Source organism: Equus quagga, chromosome 1, assembly GCF_021613505.1.
Source record: "Equus quagga isolate Etosha38 chromosome 1, UCLA_HA_Equagga_1.0, whole genome shotgun sequence".
NCBI lineage: Eukaryota > Metazoa > Chordata > Mammalia > Perissodactyla > Equidae > Equus > Equus quagga.
This window is the reverse complement of record NC_060267.1, coordinates 24,543,593-24,564,530: the sequence shown is the minus strand read 5'-3', so window position 1 is coordinate 24,564,530 and position 20,938 is coordinate 24,543,593. Positions and strand designations below refer to the sequence as shown.

General features: G+C 40.1%; 2 protein-coding genes across 14 annotated transcripts in view; one reads left to right on the top strand and one right to left on the bottom strand.

Annotated features, from left to right (window-relative positions):
- The window catches only part of PPHLN1 (periphilin 1), a 121,480-nt gene extending 113,915 nt beyond the window's left edge, over positions 1–7,565 (top strand). For all 8 annotated transcript variants that reach the window (XM_046666803.1, XM_046666786.1, XM_046666742.1 and 5 more), the window contains one exon: positions 6,742–7,565. In XM_046666803.1, the coding sequence (XP_046522759.1) occupies positions 6,742–6,936 (195 nt within the window). In that variant the 3' untranslated portion in view covers positions 6,937–7,565. The remainder of the gene's footprint in view (positions 1–6,741) is intronic.
- A 9,995-nt stretch (positions 7,566–17,560) lies between these two features.
- The window catches only part of PRICKLE1 (prickle planar cell polarity protein 1), a 100,997-nt gene continuing 97,619 nt past the window's right edge, over positions 17,561–20,938 (bottom strand). For all 6 annotated transcript variants that reach the window (XM_046675410.1, XM_046675444.1, XM_046675435.1 and 3 more), the window contains exon 8: positions 17,561–19,416. In XM_046675410.1, coding sequence (XP_046531366.1) covers positions 18,557–19,416 — 860 coding nt within the window. In that variant the 3' untranslated portion in view covers positions 17,561–18,556. The remainder of the gene's footprint in view (positions 19,417–20,938) is intronic.

Genomic DNA, 20,938 nt, shown 5'->3' with positions numbered 1-20,938 from the left:
ACCCAAATTAAAGGGTTTAAATTTGTCTCCAGTATTTAACGTCAGTATGTTGTCACTTTTTTCTCGACCTCATCAACACATTAGACGTTATGTTTCCTTGTATATTAAGCTTCAATTGGAGGTTCTTTTTTTAACTTATATTTTTATATGCATTTCATCAAGATTGTGGAACGTTTTACAGATACTAATTATATTTTGCAATGCTTCTTTAAAAGTGGTAAGCTTTTATTTCCACTTTAGTGGTAAAATTGTTGCAAATATATATTATTTAATTTACCAGGTCAACACTTACCACTACATCTTTACCTTTTTCCCCTCCTCAACCCTCTATAGTAACACTGCTTAATAGAATTTTTTGTGGTGATGGAAATGTTTTATATTTGCACTGTCCCATATGGGTAGCCACTAGCATTTGAAATAGGCTAAGTGTGACTGAGGAACTGAAGTTTTTAATTAATTAAAATTTCAATATAAATAGTCACATATGGCTAGAGGCTACTGTGTTAGGCAGCGCGGCTCTGTAATCACCATGCCAATAAACTGTTCTTGCAGTTAAACAGTTACCCCCTCATTTCCAAATCCAATCACTATGTTCTGTGCCTCAGCTTCTTTGATCTTTCTCTGGCATTTCATTGACTGCATTCTTATTGTACAAACTTTTCCTTGGCACCTGTGCCTTCACCCTCTCATGATTCTTAGTCTTCCTTATTGTCTCTCCTGTGGCTGATACTGATATTTGTAGGTGTCAACTCTTGGCTGTCTTTTGCTCTTATACGTTCTCTCAGAGCAGACTTTAGCTGTTCATTCAATATTTACTGAGTGTCCACTTTGTATCAGATACTGGGGCTAGAGAGAACTTACCCCCTTCTTCAAGAAACTCCTATGGCCTCGACTATCATCAGTGCCAAAGATGATAAGATCTTTCTCCCCAACCCCTTCTCCCTCCCTCCTTCCCTCCTGAGTTTCCTTCTCCTGAAGTCTAGACTCAATACTCAACTTCCTATTATTGGGTGCCTCAATTACATATTGGGTACTGAACTTATCTTCCATTCCTAGTACCCTCCCCCTTGCAATAAATAAAAATAAAAAACCTTCCAACCCATTATTCTTCACATTATCACATCTATATTGCTTCTTAATTACTCATAAAGCCTCTAAACACATCATGTCACATTCATTGTCCTTCAGGAGCCTGTGGCATTAATTCTTAGCCATTTTCTTTCTCTGATACATTCAGAGGATCCGCTTCCTCCTTCTGGCTCTTTCTCCTTTGAGGGTGAACACAGCCTACGCTTTAGCTATGCCAAGCCAATTGAATATCCCCAAAATGCCATTTCCTTTTCCTCCTTCATATTTTCCTAGAGTAAGCTCCTAATGTATAAAGAATCAGTTCTGACATCATTTTCTAATAACTCTCTTCTCTTGACAAAGTCAGAATAGTTGTGTCTCCTCTTTCCATCATCAGCATCACTATATCTAACATGTATTAAATGCTTCCTATATAGCAGGCACTATTCTGAGTGCTCTTTATTATCTCATTTAATCCTTATAACAGCATAGTCATGCCTGTAGGTACTGAACTGAGGCACAGAGGGGTAACTTTTTTTCCTTTTTCTTCATTTATGTGATTCTTTTTTTTTTCAATTTTAATAGACTTTATTTAGTTAGGGTAGTTTTAGGTTTACAGAAAAATTGCAAGAAAGTAGAGTTCCCATATACCCCTCTCTCCACAGAGCCTCTCCTATCATTAACATTTTGTATTGCTGTGATAGATTTGTTATGATTGGTGAACCAATATGGATACGTTATTATTAAATAAAGTGCATAGTTTACACTTTAGGGTTCTCTCTGTGTCATATAGTTCTGTGGATTTTGACAAATGCAAAATGTATCATTCATTATCATACCATACAGTATCATACAGAATAGTTTTACCATCCTAAAAATGCCCTGTGCTCTCTCCCCCTTCCCCCTGGCAACCACTGGTCTTCTTACTGTCTCTATAGTTTTGCTTATTCTAGACTGTCATACAGTTGGAATCATGCATTGTGTAGCCTTTCCAGACTGGCTTTTTTGGTTTGTTTTGAGGAAGATTAGCTCTGAGCTAACATCTGCTGCCAGTCCTCTTTTTGCTGAGTAAGACTGGCCCTGAGCTAACATCCATGCTCATCTTCCTCCACTTTATATGTGGGACACCTGCCACAGCATGGCTTGACAAGTGGTGTGTAAGTCCGCACCCGGGATCTGAACCCGTGAACCCTGGGCTGCTGAAGCTGAACGTGTAAACTTAACTAACCTCTGTGCCACTGGACTGGCCTCAGACTGGCTTCTTTCACTTAGCAATAAGCATTTAAAGCTACTCTGTATCTTTTTTGTGGCTTGATAGCTCATTTCTTTTTATCACCAAAAAATATTCCAGTGTATGTATGCACCATAGTTTATCCACTCAGCTATTAAAGGCTATCTTGGATGCTTCCAGTTTTTGGCAGTTATGACCAAAGCTGCTATAAACATTTTATGCAGGTTTCTATATGGACATAGTTTTTAACTCATTTGGGTAAATACTTAGGAGCACAATTCCTGGATTGTATGTTAAGACTATGTGTAGATTTGTAAGAGACAGCTCAGCTGCCTACCAAAGTGGCCTGTATCATTTTGCATTCCCACCAGCAATGTATGAGAGTCCTATAGCTTCATGTCCTCACCAGAAATTGAGGTCGTCAGTGTTTTGGATATCACCATTCTAATAAGTGTGTTGTGGCATCTCATCTCATTGTTGTTTTAATTTTCAGTACCCTAATGACTTTTATGGTGCACATCTTTTTATCTGCTAAGTGGCCATCCACCTGTCTTCTTTGGTGAGCCGTCTGTTCAAATCTTTTGCCCATTTTTTGAGTTTTCTTAATTTTTGAGTTTTAAGACTTCTTTGTGTATTTTGAATGCCAGTACTTTGTCAGATATGTATTTTGTAAAGATTTTCTCCCAGTCTGTAGCTTATCTGTTCATTCTCTTAACGTTATCTCTCAGAGAGTGGAAGTTTTTAATTTTAATGAAATCCAACTTGATTTTTTTTTTCATGGAACATGCTTTTGGTGTTGTCACCTAGATTTTTTTCTTTTATTATCTTCTAGAAGTATTATAGTTTTGCATTTGACATTTAGGTCTATGATCCATTTTGAGTTAATTTTTGTGAAAAGTGTAAGATCTGTGTCTAGATTATTTTGCACATGGATGTCCAGTTGTTCCAGTACATTTGTTGAAGACTATCCTTTCTGCATTGAATTGCCTTTGCTCCTTTGTTAAAGATCAGTTGATTATATTTGTATGAGTCTATTTCTGGCTCTTTATTCTATACCATTGATCTATTTGTCTATTCTTTCAACAATACCATACAGTCTTGATTACTGTGACTTTATAAGTAAGTCTTGTGTTTTCTCTCTTTTTTTCTTGATTAGCCTTGCTAGAGGTTTATCAGTTTGATCTTTTCAAAGAATCAGCTTTTGGTTTTGTTGGTTTTCTGATATCTTGTTTTCAATTTCATTGATCTCTGCTCTTATTTTTTTAACTTACTTTGGATTTAATTTGCTCTTCTTTTAGTTTCCTATCATATCTTCTTTTCTATGTATATTTTCTTTTATATCATATGCATTATATCTTCTTTTCTAACATACACATTTAACACTATAAATTTCTCTCTAAGCTTTGCTTTTGCTGCATCTCACAACTTTTGGTAGTTGTATTTTCATTTAATTCAAAATATTTTTAAATTTCTCTTGAGACTTCTGTGATCCATGTATTTTTAGAAGTGTGTTGTTTAATCTCCAGATATTTTGGGATTTTGTGGCTATCTTTCTGTTGATTTGTAATTTAATTCTATTGTGGTCTGAGAGTGTATTTTGCGTGATTTCTGTTTTATATTTGTTAAGCTGTGTTTTATGGCCCAGAATGTGGTCTATCCTGATGATGTTCCATGTGAGCTTGAAAAGAATATGTAAAGTCCGAAATGGGTTTCATGAGGCCTAAACCAGAGTGTCTTCAGGGCTGCACTTCCTCCAGAGACTCTAGGGGAGAATCTGTTGCCTTGCCTTTTCCAGTTTCTAGAGGCTGCCTGGATTCCTTGGCTGGTAGCTCCTTCCTCCATCTTTAAAGCTCATCACTCAACCTCTGTTTCTGTGATCACATTTCCTCTCTTTTTCTGACCCTCCTGTGTTCCTTTCTGAGGACTCTTATGATGACATTTTGCCCACCTGGATAATCCAGGATAATCTCCCAATCTCAAAATCCTTAGTATAATCACATCTGCAAAGTCCCTTATCCCAGGTAAGGTAACGTATGCCTGGGCTCCGGGGATTGGGACATGGACATTTTGCGGGCAGCAGTGAGGGCATTATTCAGCCTACCACAGTAGGAGAGTCAGGATTTGAACTCAATAAGCCTGCTTTTAGAACCACCTCTTTGTTTTTTCTGGCTTTCCTACACCTTCCACATCTAAATGTCTCCTTTATGCTGTGTTTTAATTGTCTGCCTTTACCCTTCCCACTAGAATGTAACCCTCCTGAAAGAGGATATAGAGCATTTGAACCAAATGAGGTCAGATACAAGAAACTGTATGGAGTAATGAGACATCAACAATAGAGAAAATAATGGTTCTTATTTGATTCCCCAGCCTTTTAAGCTGTGTATATGTCTGACTTTTGCAGTTAATTAGTTACCTCCTAATATTAATATAAATTAAATATTAAGATAAATATATGCATATATATCTAAACTTAAGTAGCCTCCTGTGGCTTGTGGCTACCGTATTAGGTAGCACAGCTCTATAATCTCTACCTTTCCATCAGACTGCTCTTACAGAACTGTAATGCATATGCTAAAGATGGTTTGGGTTGTCTGAAATGAAAATTCTTCTAACAACTCATGTTGCCTTAATTTTTGGTTTCTCTTTTTGTGGGAACAGAGGTAAGGACTGAAATGATATACATTCTAGAGGAGTTTTATGTCATTACAAGCAATTTTAGATAGAACAAACTTGCCATCGAGGAGTTTGTTTTGCCAAGTTCTCTTCTTCCAGTCACTGGACAGCATAATTAATAGTAAAAAGCCTTGGTAGTTTTATCGTATTTCTTTATTCCTAGAAGTACTTCATGAGAATGTAACTGTTAATGCAGGCTACTATAATACAGGACTCTGTAAAACCACATTTGGATAGGTTTTCATTATGCTGGCAAATTTAACTATGTTTCTATGCAGTTTATGTGAGCCCCACCCATACTTTAACCTGTTTCCCATTTTGATGAGGTCCAATCAGGGGAAAAAGCAACAACAAAAAAATCTTCCTGTGTGGCCTGTAGATATCAAATCTGAAGATTATTAATGCATTTCCAGCTAGGGACCATAAGCAAACAAACTCTCCTACAGATAGCTACACCCTTCCTGTTTGGGATTGAGTTTACTGTGGAACAGATTTCGGAAACAGGTTCTGACCGTTGTGAATTTTATTTATAAAATGTTGGAGGGTGAGGTTCTTCCTTTAACAAAAAACTAATTATTTCCTGTCTAATGCCCAACAGAGCATTTTATGCAGTCTTTTTAGAAAATTTACCCTGTAGTAGAGAATTATGTTGCTTTGGGCAGTTCTGGTTGTTCTTGTCAACTAATGTACAAAAATTGGTCTATTTCAATGAATAATTCAAAAAGGGCTTACAATTAAAAAATAAAACACAACCTCTGAATGCTTGTAATATCTTGTCTCCAGAGTGACAGTAGTTTACAGTTTAAATAAATGTATGAGCACATTGTAATATGGTTTTACTTTTGATATGCAAATCTGTAGCACATTTATGTTCTGTAAATATGCTCAATGAAGGGTTACATTTTAGGTAAAACAGCAGATTTAAAAGAATTTGCAGGTTAATTCACAGTGTAACATTATCCTCATCTAGTACATCTGTTATAAAGAAGCCTATAAAATTTAGGCCACCCACAAAGTAGTCTGCTGAGGCCTGTGGTTGGTGTTAGAATGCTGTTATTATGCGGGCTGACTGGTTTGGTAAGGAATTTACCTCCACTAAGACTGTGAAACATCATGGTCCTGACTTTCCCCCACGGGGACTGCATTGGCTTGACTTAGGTGCTATGTGTTTGTTAGACCAGTTAATGGGCTCTATTGCCTTGACATCATATGTAATACCATGTGAATGGTATGCTGTTTTCTAAGTTCTTTTATTAGAAATAGTCATATCAATTCTGGGTCATATAAACCTTAGGATAAACTGGAATGGTTGGTTTAAATAGTTAAACTTAATGGCTATTATGAGTAAAGTTCATCACTATTTAGAAAAATGTGTGTATGTGCGTGTGTGTGTGTGTGTTAGTACTGAGATGGAGAAAGCAGCTAAGGGTTTTATATATTTTATTTGTGTCATTGGAAGAACTTAGCCTTTTAATTTTCTTGGGGCTTGTGAATGGTTTTCAAGAGCAAGGAAATGAATTTACTATAATTTAGCAATCTAATACTGAGAGTCAAAATTAAATAATCTTCCTGACTTCTTCATTCAGTGACGTGATCTCTCAGTGTTTTCCTATCATTCAAGTTGTCAGCAAAGGGGCCGAGAGAGGTGCAGTTGTATTACTGTGTCTCCCTTTTAGACTTTAGCATCATAATTCTGCCAACTGAATGAGCTCAATGGTTGGCTTATTATTTTCACTCTTAGCTAACCACAGTGTATTTCACCTTTCTAGGTTTACCGACAAGACTGTGAAACTTTCGGGATGGTTGTGAAAATGCTGATTGAAAAGGATCCTTCACTAGAAAAGTCTATCCAGTTTGCACTGAGACAGAATTTACATGAAATAGGTGAGCGCTGTGTTGAAGAGCTCAAGCATTTCATTGCAGAGTATGACACCTCTAGTCAGGATTTTGGAGAGCCTTTTTAGACTATTACTTGCTCAGGCAAAAAAAATGTTTCTAGATTTTTTTTTCCTGGATTGTGTAAATCCTTAATATATGGAATTTTGCGATGAAGAGAAATACTTTATGATAGTTGACCACATTTCCAATATCAAATAAACATCTAAAATAGTCTAAGATATTTTAATTAGATTTTTTATCTACACATAGAGCCTCCTAATCCATACTTACCTCCCTCTCTCCTAAAATGATGGGTCAGTTAATTTTTCAAGCTTTGAAAAGGCAGTCCTGAAGAACAGCTTTCTGTACTTACTCATGTTCTGTAGTCTTCCATAGTATATGATCATTTGTTTGGTCATGTTAGTGTAATTTATAGGTTAGAGATCATTTCATGTAAACATTAATAGTCTTTTTACATTTCATAGTCAATGATACCATGTGAAAATGTTAGAATTCTGAGTTGTGATTTTATTGACTTGTTGCTTGCTTATCTTAGGCCTTGTAACTTTTAGTATGTTTAAATATAATATCTAAATAAACTGAATACTTTGTTATCTTAGAGAATAGTTGCTTTGAGAATAATTCTCATTGTGATAACATAGAGCACTTACATCTCTTAAAGGCCCTCACAATAAAATGCTGTTTTCCAAGTAAATGAACTCAATGTCTTGTATTAAAATAATCCTGAATTTCCTGGCTACTCTCGCTGATGTGTGAGTCTTCAACAATATTATATGTAAGACTAAGAGAAGGGACAATTTGAAATGAAAGATGAGGGCTATTTTAAAGTTGAAATTTCTTTAAAAATATTATAATCGAAAGAGAAAGATTTAGAATATGAGGGAGTAGTGGAGTTTCATTTTTTCCGTAGGCCCATATTCCCTATCTCAAGAAAGAAGAAGATTAGTAACATATCCGTGATTAGACCATTTACAAATTATGCCTTTATTAATCTCTGTTTGTAGTCTAACCAGTTCTTTGTTCTGCTGCCCTTTTTAGGAGTTCTTAGCCTTTCAAAAATGTTCTTGAAAGAAACAAAGCAGAATAGGCACTCAGCCCAGCATAACTACCCTTCACCAAGCAGTCTATGTAAACAATCCTTCCTGAGTGAGCCGTCCAAATCACAGGTTAGTTAGGAATCTAACTGGGACGATTAGGATATTCTACTCGCTTCCTGATCACTTCCAGCTGCCCAATGGCATTTAGCCAAAATATGTGATTTTATGGCATTAGTTAGGAGACCTTAAAAATCATGTTTGTTATTACTACCCAATTTCATTATCCTCCCATCCTCTTTCCATTTCCAGTCTCTTCTCACTTGAATTCTGGCATTATTTTTAGTGACCTCTATTGATAGTATCTAAAGAGCTGCCCCAGAGTAGATAAAAATTATATTAAAAGTGGAAACAGCAGTATAAATAATTTTTGTGGATCCTATAATGGGTGCCTCAGAATATGTATTATGCCATTCCACAAATTTAAGAACTAATTAAAGGCAACAATTATTTTCCTAAGTTTCCTGTATGAAACAACCTTGAATTTTTATTTTTGCCACTTAGATGTTGTACATAAGCCACAACTAAATCCCACATATCATCTCTGGTATTCTTCCCTAAAATAAACAGTGATTTTATTTGTTACCCACTTTAGAAAGACTAAGAAAGTACTGATCTTGTTTTTCCTGTGCCCCCATGTTTTTTTTTCTCCTTAAATATTCTAATTCCAGGATTCAGTTCCTCTAGCCAAGATGTCACAAGTTTAAAAATAAAACTTGAGAAACAAGGCAAAGGAGTTGTTCACCTAGTAGAAACTCATTAAACTAGAAAGTTTACTCACAGATGCATTTAAATACAGGTTCAACAGTTAGTTTCTTCATCTTCCGTCCCCCAAAATACATTCAGCATTTAAAGGTGTTTATAGCTTGCCATCAGTATTATTCTGGTAGGCTTGTCAGTGTTAAATCTGTTTGTTTGTTTTCAAAGCTTAATTAAATATCTAATTTCAGTATAGATGAATTCAGATGTGTACCAGAGTGTGCATTTTGCAAAATGTTCTTGATTAAAGAAATCTGTAAATTATCCATTGTTTATGAGTATGCCCAATTAATGTGATAAAATTTTCATTGTCTTACCATAAAGCCTTGATGGTCAACAGGGGGAAAGCAGATATTGTGAAGCTTTTTGTGAATTTTAAAAGTGCAAAATAAACCAACCAGGTTGAAATAATTAGATTGTCTTTTTTCTCTTTAACAGGCTTAATGTGTGTTTGCTGAAATGTAGATTTTTATTACTCTCTACTGCAAGATTACTCCTCAGTGTTCAGTTCACCTACTCAGCAGCAGGATGGAGGAAGTTTTGAGAATTGAGAAACTATAAACTTTGGTGCGTTAGGGAGTCTTGATAGCTAAGAAAGCAGTTAAATGGGATAAGATTGAGCACATAATAGTGGTCAATAACTGTGTACCTATGAATCTGAGTTTCAGAGAATTGTAGGATTACAGTCCTACATCTTTACTGTAACCTCTGGAGGGCAGAAACCGTGTTGTCTTTGTGACCCAGTTCCTATCATAGTTTGGAACGTTGTAGATATTCAGATTGTTGCAGGTCCTCGTTTTTGTTGTAGGTACTTGTGTTTGTTGTAGGTGCCCGTATTTGTTGTAGGTGCTTGTATTCATTGATGCTTCACGAAGGAGGTGACATTTGACCCTGGAGCCTTGGAGGAATAGGACTTACTCGGGCAGAGAAAGGGAAGTATTAGAAGTCCAGGAGGAAGGACTCCTATAGGGAAAGGCGCAGGCTTGTGTGACTGGAGCTGGTTGGGGAAGATGATAGAGGACAAATGTAGGGAAAGGTAGGTGGAGAGCAGAATGTGAAGGATTTTGAATGCTTATAGCTTTATCCTTTCTGTCCTACTTAAGAATGAGATCTGAAAATATTCCCTTTGTATTTATTCTTGCCAGAAATGTTGATTTCTCGCAGCCCTTCAGCCACGTCCCAGCCCCAAGTGGTTCATAGACCCAGAATCTCTTGAAGGAAGGAGAGGCCAAATCCTCTTTAAAAAGGACTCCGCTAGACTGCCAAAACATTATATAGTGGTTTCAGCTTCATTTCAGAGTTTCCTGCAAGGAGTCCTAAATTCCACAGAAGGCTCTGACAGTTCTTTGGCAGCAACTTTGGAGACAGTGATCTGGTCGTCCCTGAAGTATTCATGGTGGACAGTATTCAGTGTTGCAGGCAGCCAGCCACCCAGGTGGCTTACAGCTGTAACATTGCTCGGGCTGGCACCTGGAGCTCCTGTGAATAATGGCCACACACTACTTGCCAGACCAAGGTTTGTAGGTTATGCACGGTACATTTATCATCTCCTTCCTGCCAGTTCTCTTGAGAGCACTGATGTTACCCAATTCAGTGAAAAAAAAAAAAAGGTGGGGAGGGACTAGTAAGTAAGGTAGTTAGTAGACTCTGTTTTCCCCTTGTCTTGTGGAAATGGAGTTGAAATTGAGTCACATAACTGCCTAATTAGGACTGTCTTTGCCATGTCCCCCTTGCAGTTAGGTGTGACCAGGTGACAAAGTTCTCTCCTATGGAATTCGAGTGGAAGTACTGCTACTTCTGGGCTGAGACCTTTAGGACAATGGATGTCCCTTCTTCATGCTCTCTTTTATCCCTTCCCAAAAGTAGTAGGAATAGCAAACCAGCCTTCATTTTCCACAGAGCCACAAGATGGAAGGAGCCTGGATCCCTGCATGACCACCTGGAGAACTTAACTGTTAGTGAAAGAGGAATCAATGTCTTTATTGTTTAAGCCACATTATTGGTTTCGTATTAGGAGCTCACCTTTTGCTCAAATTAATACAAATAATATTTGAGGGTTAGCTTCACTGAAGTTGGCCCTCAGTAGGCTGTATCAGTCCTAGATTTCCATTGTAATCATTGATCTTGGAGAAATGAGGACTGATTATATAAAAGGCTTTGCCAGTCCACTGAGTTTATTTCAAGTTGTATTTAAAATCTCACTTGACGACAAATATTGTTAAAGCCTTATGCATATATGTATGGCAGTAGAGACAGTCTGATTCTATAGCACATTGGTTTTTTTGAGTTCTCCTCCCACAGATTAACAGTGTTCTAATGTTAGACTGCCAGCCCTGGTGGTCTAGTGGTTAAGCTTTGGCGTTCTCACTGCTGCGGCCTGGGTTTGATTCCCAGTCAGGGAACCACACCACCCGTCCGTCAGTTGTCATACTGTGGTGGCTGAGGGTTGCTGAAAGCTATGCCACTGGTATTTCAAATACTAACAAGGTCACCCATGGTGGACAGGTTTCAGCGGAGCTTCCAGACTAAGACAGACTAGGAAGAAGGACTTGGCCATACACTTCCAGAAAAGCTGACCATGAAAACCCTATGAATAGCAGTGGAGCACTGTCCAATGCAGCGCCAGAGGGTGAGAGGGTGGCGCAGGAAGGCCAGGCAGGGTTCCTCTCTGCTGTCCACAGGGTCGCTAAGGAGTCAGAATCAACTGGACGGCACTAACAACAAATGTTAGACCATTATCACTAAAATTGTAAAAGGTTTTAAACTTTTTCCCCATTTTTGTGTATGTGAAAAGGTAGAGGTTTATTGAAATATAAACATTCGAGAATATGTAAGAGAGAAAATAATCACAACATATACAGACACTTGCTGCAGGAGGACGTCTGGGGTATTTGTCCACTGCCTGGGCTACCCATGTGCTGTCACATTTTTCCTGGTTAGGATACATGGAAGATGGGGCGGGGGCGGGAGACAGAGCTGCCCTGGCCAACTGGCCACGTGGCCTTCAGGTCTGCACCTTCAGGGAAAGCTCCTCTTGGCCCATGGCCCTGTTTTGGGGGCACTTGCTGGTGCTCCCACTCTCAGGCTTTCTGGCTGAGACCCTGCTGTTGTCCTTGAGGCAGTGAGGGTGAGGCTGGGCAGGCTGCCTGGAGAAAGGGAGAGAATCCAATGAGCAGAAAGACACAGTGTGCCTGAGTGGGAAGAGTCCATCCTTCGTGACCAAACCCTTGAGAAAGACACACTGGCCAAATGTCTGTGACACCTTCAAGTGGGCCCAGCACCAGCCAACTGGGTTCCTCCCTGGCACCAGACCCCAGATGCCTTCTCTGCCCACATCTTGTGCTTGCCTGATGGGTAAGGTGGGGAAAGCTGAGGCCAGAAGAGGGTCAGCCCTCAGTGGATGGAGCTGTGTGTAGTGTCTGTGGGCGGGGGAGGGGGGGGGGCGAGATACAGTTCCACAGAGCTGCTGCTTCCCAGGCTGAGGTATCTGTTTTGTGCTCAAGCTTTTGATTTCTCTTTCCTTTCCTGGACAGTACTGAGTGTTAGCAGTACTGTGGGCTCATGCCGGCGTGGTCTCCCACCACCACAGCCCGAGGACATCACAGCGGGTGGTCTTCTACTGAACACTGGCAGAGTTACTTGATTGAGAGGTGAGTCTTGTGTGAGAATCACCTTTTCTTTATAGCATAGGAGCAACGTGATCCACCCCAGAGTCTAAGAGGAGAGACCAGGTCTCTCAGCATCTCATCTCCTGGGGCAGCTCGGCCTCTGTAAAGCCCATGGCCTCCACGGCCTGCCTCTTTCCTGAGGTGGGAATGTTGAGTGAAGGGGAGATTTCCCGCCCCCGCCTTGGTAAGGGGTGAGGCACTGCTCCTGCTTTGGCAGAAATTGCCCACGTTTTTAAACTTTGTACTCTGCTACTTCTGTAGAGTAGAATCTAGTGTACCGCATTGAATGGAGCTTAAACAACATTTCAGGTTTAATATACTACATACTTTGTAGGGTTCTGAGAAGCACCATGTTTTCCGTTATTTCACTATCTGAACAAGGTTAGAACCACCATTCTAGTGTTTTTTGATTCACAAACCCTTTCACATGTAGTGAGCCAATGAGGATTTTATTCTCGTTTTACAGTCAAGGGCAGGAGAAGTTAGAACTTGCCTGGGGTCAGATAGCTCAAGTGGCAGAGCCAGAGATTTACCCAAATCTTTCAACTCTAGACTCAGTTTTCTTAGAAGAAATGGGAAAGTCTGGGGTCATTCAGAACTAGATTCAAATCCTGACTGCAGCACACATTGGCTGTTTGATGTATGTGCAGTTAATGTGTAATGCGATTGTAATGGGTAATGTGTAAAGTAATAACTTCAAAAAACTTTTGAGAAAATTCAAATCTTGGTTGAGTAAGTTTTTCCTCTTTTTCATTTTACCCTCAGTTGCTACTACCTTCCATATTGGTTCCTAGGACTTCTGCTTTGGAGCTATTCTAGAAAACACCTTTGAGGTTCATAAGGGGTAGTGGTAGGGGACAGGAAGCCTGTAGGGTTACATCCCCCATGGCCACAGCGCAGCCCAGGACTCCGCTCCTTGGCTGCTGTACCTGGACCCATGGTAGAGTTTGAGAAGAGCCTTTAAGTGCAATGAACCTGGTAATTCAACTCCTCTTCTAGGAACCAAGATTAATTAAACATAGTTAACACCTTTTCAGCTTTGCTTACAACATGTTCAGCGATTCTGGACTAAGATTGCTGCCCGTAGCAGCCCTCTGAGATGCAGGGAAAAAAATCTTACTTTTCAGCCTGGTAACTGGGGAGAAATAACATGAGGGAGGAAAAGATCCAGTCTTTCACATATTCTGTGCCGTAATCTCCAGACTGTCTCCGTAATGAAGATAAAGCCAGCTTGAAGCATAAGTGCTGACAGGGAAAGAACCATCTCCAAACTTCTTTTTCATGGTCTAGTTTAACCTCTTGCCCACTCAGAATCCCAAGCATTAACATAAAAAAGCAGCAACCCTCTTTAAAGTTCCCAAGTCAAATGAGCCATGGTCTTTGGAAGGATCATCCTTTCGGGAATCCTTGCCAGACAAATATATTGGTAAATGAAAGTCAGAAAAGGGAAACAACACTATGCTGAGGGGGAAGACTTCCCTCTTGACTGACCTGATCAGTTCAATTCAGTCTGCACAGAGTACTGAAGCTGGAAGGAAACCTTTGAGATGGTCTAGCACTCTCATTTTACAGAGGTGGAAGCTGGGTTCAGAGCACTAACCCATGGAGGTAATGAGCGAGGTGTCTCCTTACCCAGATCTCCCGAATCCTGGAGTTCAGTGTGCTCTGCACCACTCCAGGATCCACTTCGGGGTGGATTTATATTAGACTACTTATTGTCTTTCCCACTGTCAACTGCTTGGTTCATTTATTTAGAACACTAAAGTAAGTATTAACATTTAAGAGAACTGGTTTCATATTCTGAATGGTGGTTTATGTTGCTGGAATCAAATGATTTCAGAGAGTGGATTGCAGGTTACTTCTAAAGTTGGCCTAAGAGCACCTTGTGCACATTCAGCAGGAGAAATGTGAGATTTCCTTTGCAAAAAGAAAAGTTGAGGCTAAAATTGATCCCAAAATTGGAATACTTGACCAGCTCACTGGGTCTGTTGAAGAAAAATAAATCGCCTCTCATCCTGTGACTAAGTCTCTATCTACCGAATGTCTTACTTTTCCTCCACACTTCCTTCCCAGACCATTTTGTGAAAACCATCCTTCAACTTTATTCTCCTGGAAGAGTTTATGATTCTATGACCTTGGCAAAATATGAGCTCAGAGGTGCAAAATTCAGTTTGCTCCTGCTTATTCTCCTTGGCCCAGTTTACCTGGAAGCCGTCCTAATGTGTTCTGAGTTTGCAGGAAACCCATGTGACTGTACAGGAGCATGCCTCCTGCTATTAGATAGTTCCAAAGAATGGCTAGAGAATCTCACTAGGCAATTAGTGACTTTCTCATTTAACTAATTAAAAATGATTTTTATCATAATTGTGTTACTAGCACTGAATTGACAATGAGGCTCTTAGTGGAATATTTTTTTGATCCCAATAAGTTTTCTCCTTTGTGCATCCAAAAAAGGTCACAAGTATTTCTATAAACAGTAATTAGTTGTGCCTCTAAGGGCACAGCTAAGGGATAGGGGAATCAGCTTCAGGCTCCTGAATTTATAACCCATGCAGTGGGGACTTGCTGATGGCAAGCTCATTTTGTTCAAAGCGTTTCAGAAATGTCTGAATTAGTTGCTAGTGTTCAAAAGCTGGGATATTTCATGAAAGTCCAGATTCTTTGTCCGGAAAAATCTGAATTTCTAACAACACTGGTTCTCCTTTCCATGGCAGTAGTCAATTGTCCATTAGAAATAAGAAGCTCAATAAACCAAAGTGTGCACACTCTATCTTAATAATGCCTGCGCTGAAATTGTCTGGGCACTCCTGAACTACACCCACACCAGTACTTCCAGGTCCCATCACCCAGGACCAAGTTGGGCAGGGATGCGTGCCACACATGGAAATCTCGCAGTCTTGGGTGCCCATTCCAATGTTACTACTCTTTTAAGAAGGCCGATGATTCCTATCTAAAGTGAGAGAGTTAGACAGCAAATGATATCTCCTTTCACTTCTGGTACATTTTATTTAACTCAGGAACTAGAAAGCAGTCTGTCAAGAATAGCAAATGCATACACAAAATGAATCATTTTCTTTTAAAGAGCGCTAAAAGGAGTTCCCGTTGACATTTTATCAGCGTCCTTCCATGGGCCTTAAGCAAAATGTTCTCCACTTTGGTCTGAAGTGAGGAAACTGCAACCACTAGAGTTCTGCTTCACCCATGGAGAGCTTAGAGGCAGTGTTTTAACATGTGATATTTATCTTGGGGCCACATTTTAGAGTTTAGTAAGAGTGCAGAGTATCTATCTGGTCAACTGCTAACTAACTAAATCTACGAACATCTTTTGGCAACTATATGCTTAATTTTCTTGCCTAATTCTTTACGGACCGCAAAGCAGTGCTTCCCTTTCTTCCTTTGTCTTTGTTATCATTATACACTCATCTTTGTTGTCGCTACTAACCAAGATTTAAAATCTTTAAAGGTTACATTATTATTGTGAATAAATATCTCTGCATGTCCTTAAACCTTTGGCAACTTATATAACATTTACATAAGGAAATGAAAAAAATGAATAGGGTGATTGTTGTGAGAAGCAAGAGCAACTAATCTTTTGAGAATGACTTGGAAACTACTGGGCACAGTAACTTCAGCTTATCCCTGCACTTCTCCAGGCTAAGTATTACCTGTTTACTATTTGTCATCCATCCTTTGCAAGCAACATATTGCAGTAGTTTTTTTCTAAAAGGATGCCTACTCCTTGCAGCATAGGTTCTGAAAAGGTCTTGAAAAATCAAGAAATTTGCTAATATGTGAGTGGTGATGAAACAAGCACTCTCATACATCATTGGTGTAAATGTAAATGAGGAGAATTTCTTTTGGAGGAAAATTGGTGATATCCACCAAAATTTTAAATGCATAACCTTTGTTCCAGTAATTATGCTGCTCAGAATTTATGCACGTGTGCCAGTTCAGGATAAGGTACCTGTGAAGAATTCAAGTCCATCACTAAGGGATTGGTTAAGTAAATTATGGTTTATCCATAAGTGGAATATTACGCAGTCATTAAAAGAATGAGGTAGACCTATATGCACTAATGTGGAATGTCCACATATAAAGAGGAAAAAAGCAAGCCTCAGCATGTATAGTTTGCTACCATTTTTTAAACATACATTTATATAAATATGTTTTGAACATCTGAAGGATACACTAGAAATGGATAATAGTGGTTACTTCTGGGGAAGGGAACTGAGGGACTGGGGATGAAGAGTGGAAAGAAGACACCTGACTGTCCTTTATTGTTTGAATTTTTTTTACTGTGTGCATGCATTTCCTTTTCATCACTGATATGTTTTTAAAATGAACCAGACGAGGGAAATGATACAGTTACTGAGTAAAGCGCTCTCTCCCCAGGGGTGCGTTTTGAAGGGGCCCTGTCTAGCTCAGATACAAAGCCCTGACTATCCAGGGATGGGTATAGGGGGACGCTGTAGACCGCTGGTTCACCTACTGGATCCATGTTCCTCCTTCCCAAGGCCTAACAGCTTTTGCCCATTCTGGTAAATACAGACAACCTTAGCTCTGTGTCTCAAGTCCTATTTCCCGCCTACTCATAGGGGCAAGTGGATATGCAGGAGTCAAATGGTGGTCTGCAAATGGTAGAAGAATGGCAAACCAACAAAGGAGCAAAATGGAAGTGATCTGGATGTGTTTGCAAAGATTTGTGTTCAGAAAGGTAGTTTGTGATTTATTAAGCATTTATTAAACACTTTCCTAAAGGTATGAGATACCACTATGACCTCAGGCCTGAAACATATGTGCAAGAATGGCACATATCAAAATATCAGCTCATTACTTCAAATCCAAGAAAACTTGAAATAGAACCTCATATTAACTTGATGTAGTCAGTGGCACAGTATCCTCCAATTTAAAGATTTTAAAAGAGAAACATAACCAGAAGGCCTAGTTTTCAAAACTGCTGTTAAAGGCCAACAAATTAGCTGGAAGGAAGGGATAAAAAGGAATAACTTCTCTTCAGATAATAAATCTACAAAGTCCTCTGCTACAAAAAGCAGATCCTTATAGTTTTGGTCTCTTCGCAGGAGATAATCACCACCTTGCTAAAAATGGGAAAGGCACCCCCTACCATCCCCAAGGGGGAAGAAAACATTCACCCAAACAGCTTCTACTTGTTTTTACCATATATTCCAGGGGTATATGTGGGTTTTTTTGTTTGTTTTTTACATTTATACAGTTTACATTGCTTGACCCATAAATAACACTTGTAAGATTAATAGGGCCATAGTTTTAAAGAGTATTTACATAGCCCCACCATGCATACAGAGCCTTTTTAATATTGAAAAATCAAAAAAAAATTGAACTTTCCATCACTAGGCAATATAAATTTGACCATCTAAACTTATAAACCCTGACTAAAATACAAGCAATCATTTCATCCATAAATGCTGTTTCTGGTTCCCTAACAAATCTAGCACTGCAGTGTAACAAACGTCTTGCAATTCAGGGATATAAAAATATCAGCTTTAAAATCTGAACTGTACAGTATGTACATTAATATTTGCACCATTAAATTAGGAATACACTTAAGTCTGTGAAATACTACATTATAAATAGCAATGCTTTTTTCAGTCTGTAGCTGGAACTAATACAATACAATGTTTACCTGGCTAATGAGGACTGAAAGGGGATGAGGTGGCCTCGCACGATGGGATGCACAGTGTTGGCTGGGTCAGCGTCACTACGTGCATGCCTCACAAGACACACGGATCAGGACCTGGGCCAACCTGGCGCAGACGAACGACAAACACTATTGCTTTACAAAGGTGGCTGAAGTTCTCCATTGTCTAAAATCAACACCCTCGTCCAATCACCTCATGACAGTTTCTTAAGGATTCTCTTGAGGACTGGAGACCAAAGGAGCTATATAAAACACTGATGCACCTGACAGGCACAAGATGTCACGTCAACCTGGCGCCATCCGAGGAGGGTACACTGGAGAAATCACACCTTCCATATGTTAATCTGACACTGTAAACAGCTGCCGGGGTCTCATTTACATGGGCAAAGCACTTTAAACTATTTTAGCAACTTTCCTATGGAAGAAAAAAGATATGATTCAAGATGGTTAATGGCTAAGTTTAAACATGATCACCACAGCTACCAGCTTAAGAAATAATACAGTTTTTGCCCTTGTGTCCCTTTTTCTTCTTGGATTTAGTTGTCCTCTGACCAAACTGAGGAGTAGGGAGCGCAGAAGTTGGACTAGAAAGGTCGTCTGTATAGTAGGCGTATCTCTGTGGCCGGGGCTGAGGAATTGGTTGTCCAAGAAAATATCCTTCTTCTTCTGAGTCGGAGGAGGAGGTGGAGGAGGAACACCAGGAATCGTCGTCCTCCCCATAGAGTCCCAGAAACCTGTGCACTCCCGGGTTCTGCAGGGCGTAGTCGGAAGTGGCATGGGCATACTGTCCATAGAGATCGGCATTCTGGATGTATGCTTGGATCTCCCGGGCACTCTTATTCTGTATAAATTTCTCATAACTGTCGGGGGTGTAAAGCCGCAGTCTGTCCTTGGGAGAGTATTTTCTTTCTGTAACAAGATTCAGGGCGTTGTCAGAGCGGGACTTCCTACTTCTCCTGCGGCGATGGTGATGAGACCTGGATCCCCTCTCTTCGAAATGGTAGACCCGTCTCCGAGTCCTCTCGCTCATTGGAGGCTGCCGGATTTCAATGTTGTCATAGTTTCCATTGTCAATGACATCATCCGAAAACTTGACCTGCTGTGGTCTGGACTGAGACTTGGATCTTCTGAGCACAGGCAGATGTACAGGTTTTTCCTCAGGCATGATTTTTTCTGGACACAACTCTGAACTTAGACTCTTCAAGGACTCTGCACTCCTGTGCAGCATGGAAGAGTTCAAAGTCCCCATATTGCTCATTTTCTCACAATCTTCTGCTTCCATTTCCTCGAAGTTTTGCAGAGAATATAATGACGGCCTTGGCTTACTTTCTCCATCCACCGAAGCTCCTAGAAGAAAAGCCAAGACAACATGTGATTCTCAATAATCCTAATATTCTGACAATTATTATACACAAGCTACAGAAAGGAAGCATTTCAAAGACAATTCTCCCAAATTTCAATACTTAACACCCAGTAGGTAAAGCCAATGTGCATATACACTGAACTGAGAAGAGGGATAAATTTTGTTATTGATACAAGGGGCATAGCCCCTCTTATGAACCCAGCTGTTTTGGAACCAGTTATAGCACATGGCATGAGCAGCCAAAATGTAAAAGCTCTTCATAAAAGTCCCATTGTTAGTTTATTAACATGACATGTAGAAGCTTCTGCCTCTGAATCCATTAAAGCCAGACTGCTTCATTTCAACAGCTCTCAAATCAGTCCCTTTCTTTGCATCCACATGGCCACCATGATGGTCCTCCTCCTATACCTAGATTAATGGTTGGCAACCCACAGCCCAAGGGCCAATCCAGCCCACAGCCTACTTGCGGATAAAGTTTCACTGGAACACAGCCACATCTGTTCGCTTACATACTGTCTGTGGTTGCTTTCTACAATGACAGCATTGAGTAGTTGCAACGGACACTCTAAGGCCCAAAAAGTACTATCTAGCCTTTTACAGAAGTTTGCCCCCCCGACCTAGAGCTTCATCCAGGCTTCTTCCCCTTCAACCCCTAAAATGATATGCCACTTCCAGATTCATCTTCTTTTAAAACTTCACTCAAAACTGATATTGCTCTCCTTTGCTATAAAAGGGCCCAGGCGGGGCTGGCCCCGTGGCCGAGTGGTTAAGTTCGCGCGCTCCACTGCAGGCGGCCCAGTGTTTCGTTGGTGCGAATCCTGGGCGCGGACATGGCACTGCTCGTCAAACCACGCTGAGGCAGCATCCCACATGCCACAACTAGAAGAACCCACAACGAAGAATATACAACTATGTACCGGGGGGCTTTGGGGAGAAAAAGGAAAAAAATGAAATCTTTAAAAAAAAAAAAAAGGGCCCAGGCAAGTTAAGATAAACGGATACAACCCAGCAGACTGTAAAGGACAATAGGGAGTGGGGCGGACTCCTGACTACTAGAGACTACAGAACTTCCTACTTGCTAAAGGGAACCTGTTGTTCATCCCATGACTGTCAAGAAATGTCAGCCTAACACTTTATGTGCACCAAATGATGTCTATTTTTGATATTAAATGTTAAAACACCTATCAGGGCCTGGCAAACAGGAGGTATTTAATAATGTAGTCTCATCCACCATGCCGCAACTCCCCTTTGTTGTAGGTGTTATCTTTGACATGTCCAGCAGAAGCCAGGAGGGCAGCTGTCTTATCCCTCCTTGCCCCTGCAGCACCTGGCACAGCGTCATTCCTGGCTGGGGGCAGCTGCTAAAGCCCTTCCTGTCTATGGTACAGCAACAGAACCTTTGTGAAAGGACTGGATGTCATTCCTCTGGCCATAACCCTAGCCCTGGAACAGCAGGCATCCAAAGCCTTAAGTGCAAATATGAGATTCAGAAGGGCTGGGTTCTAG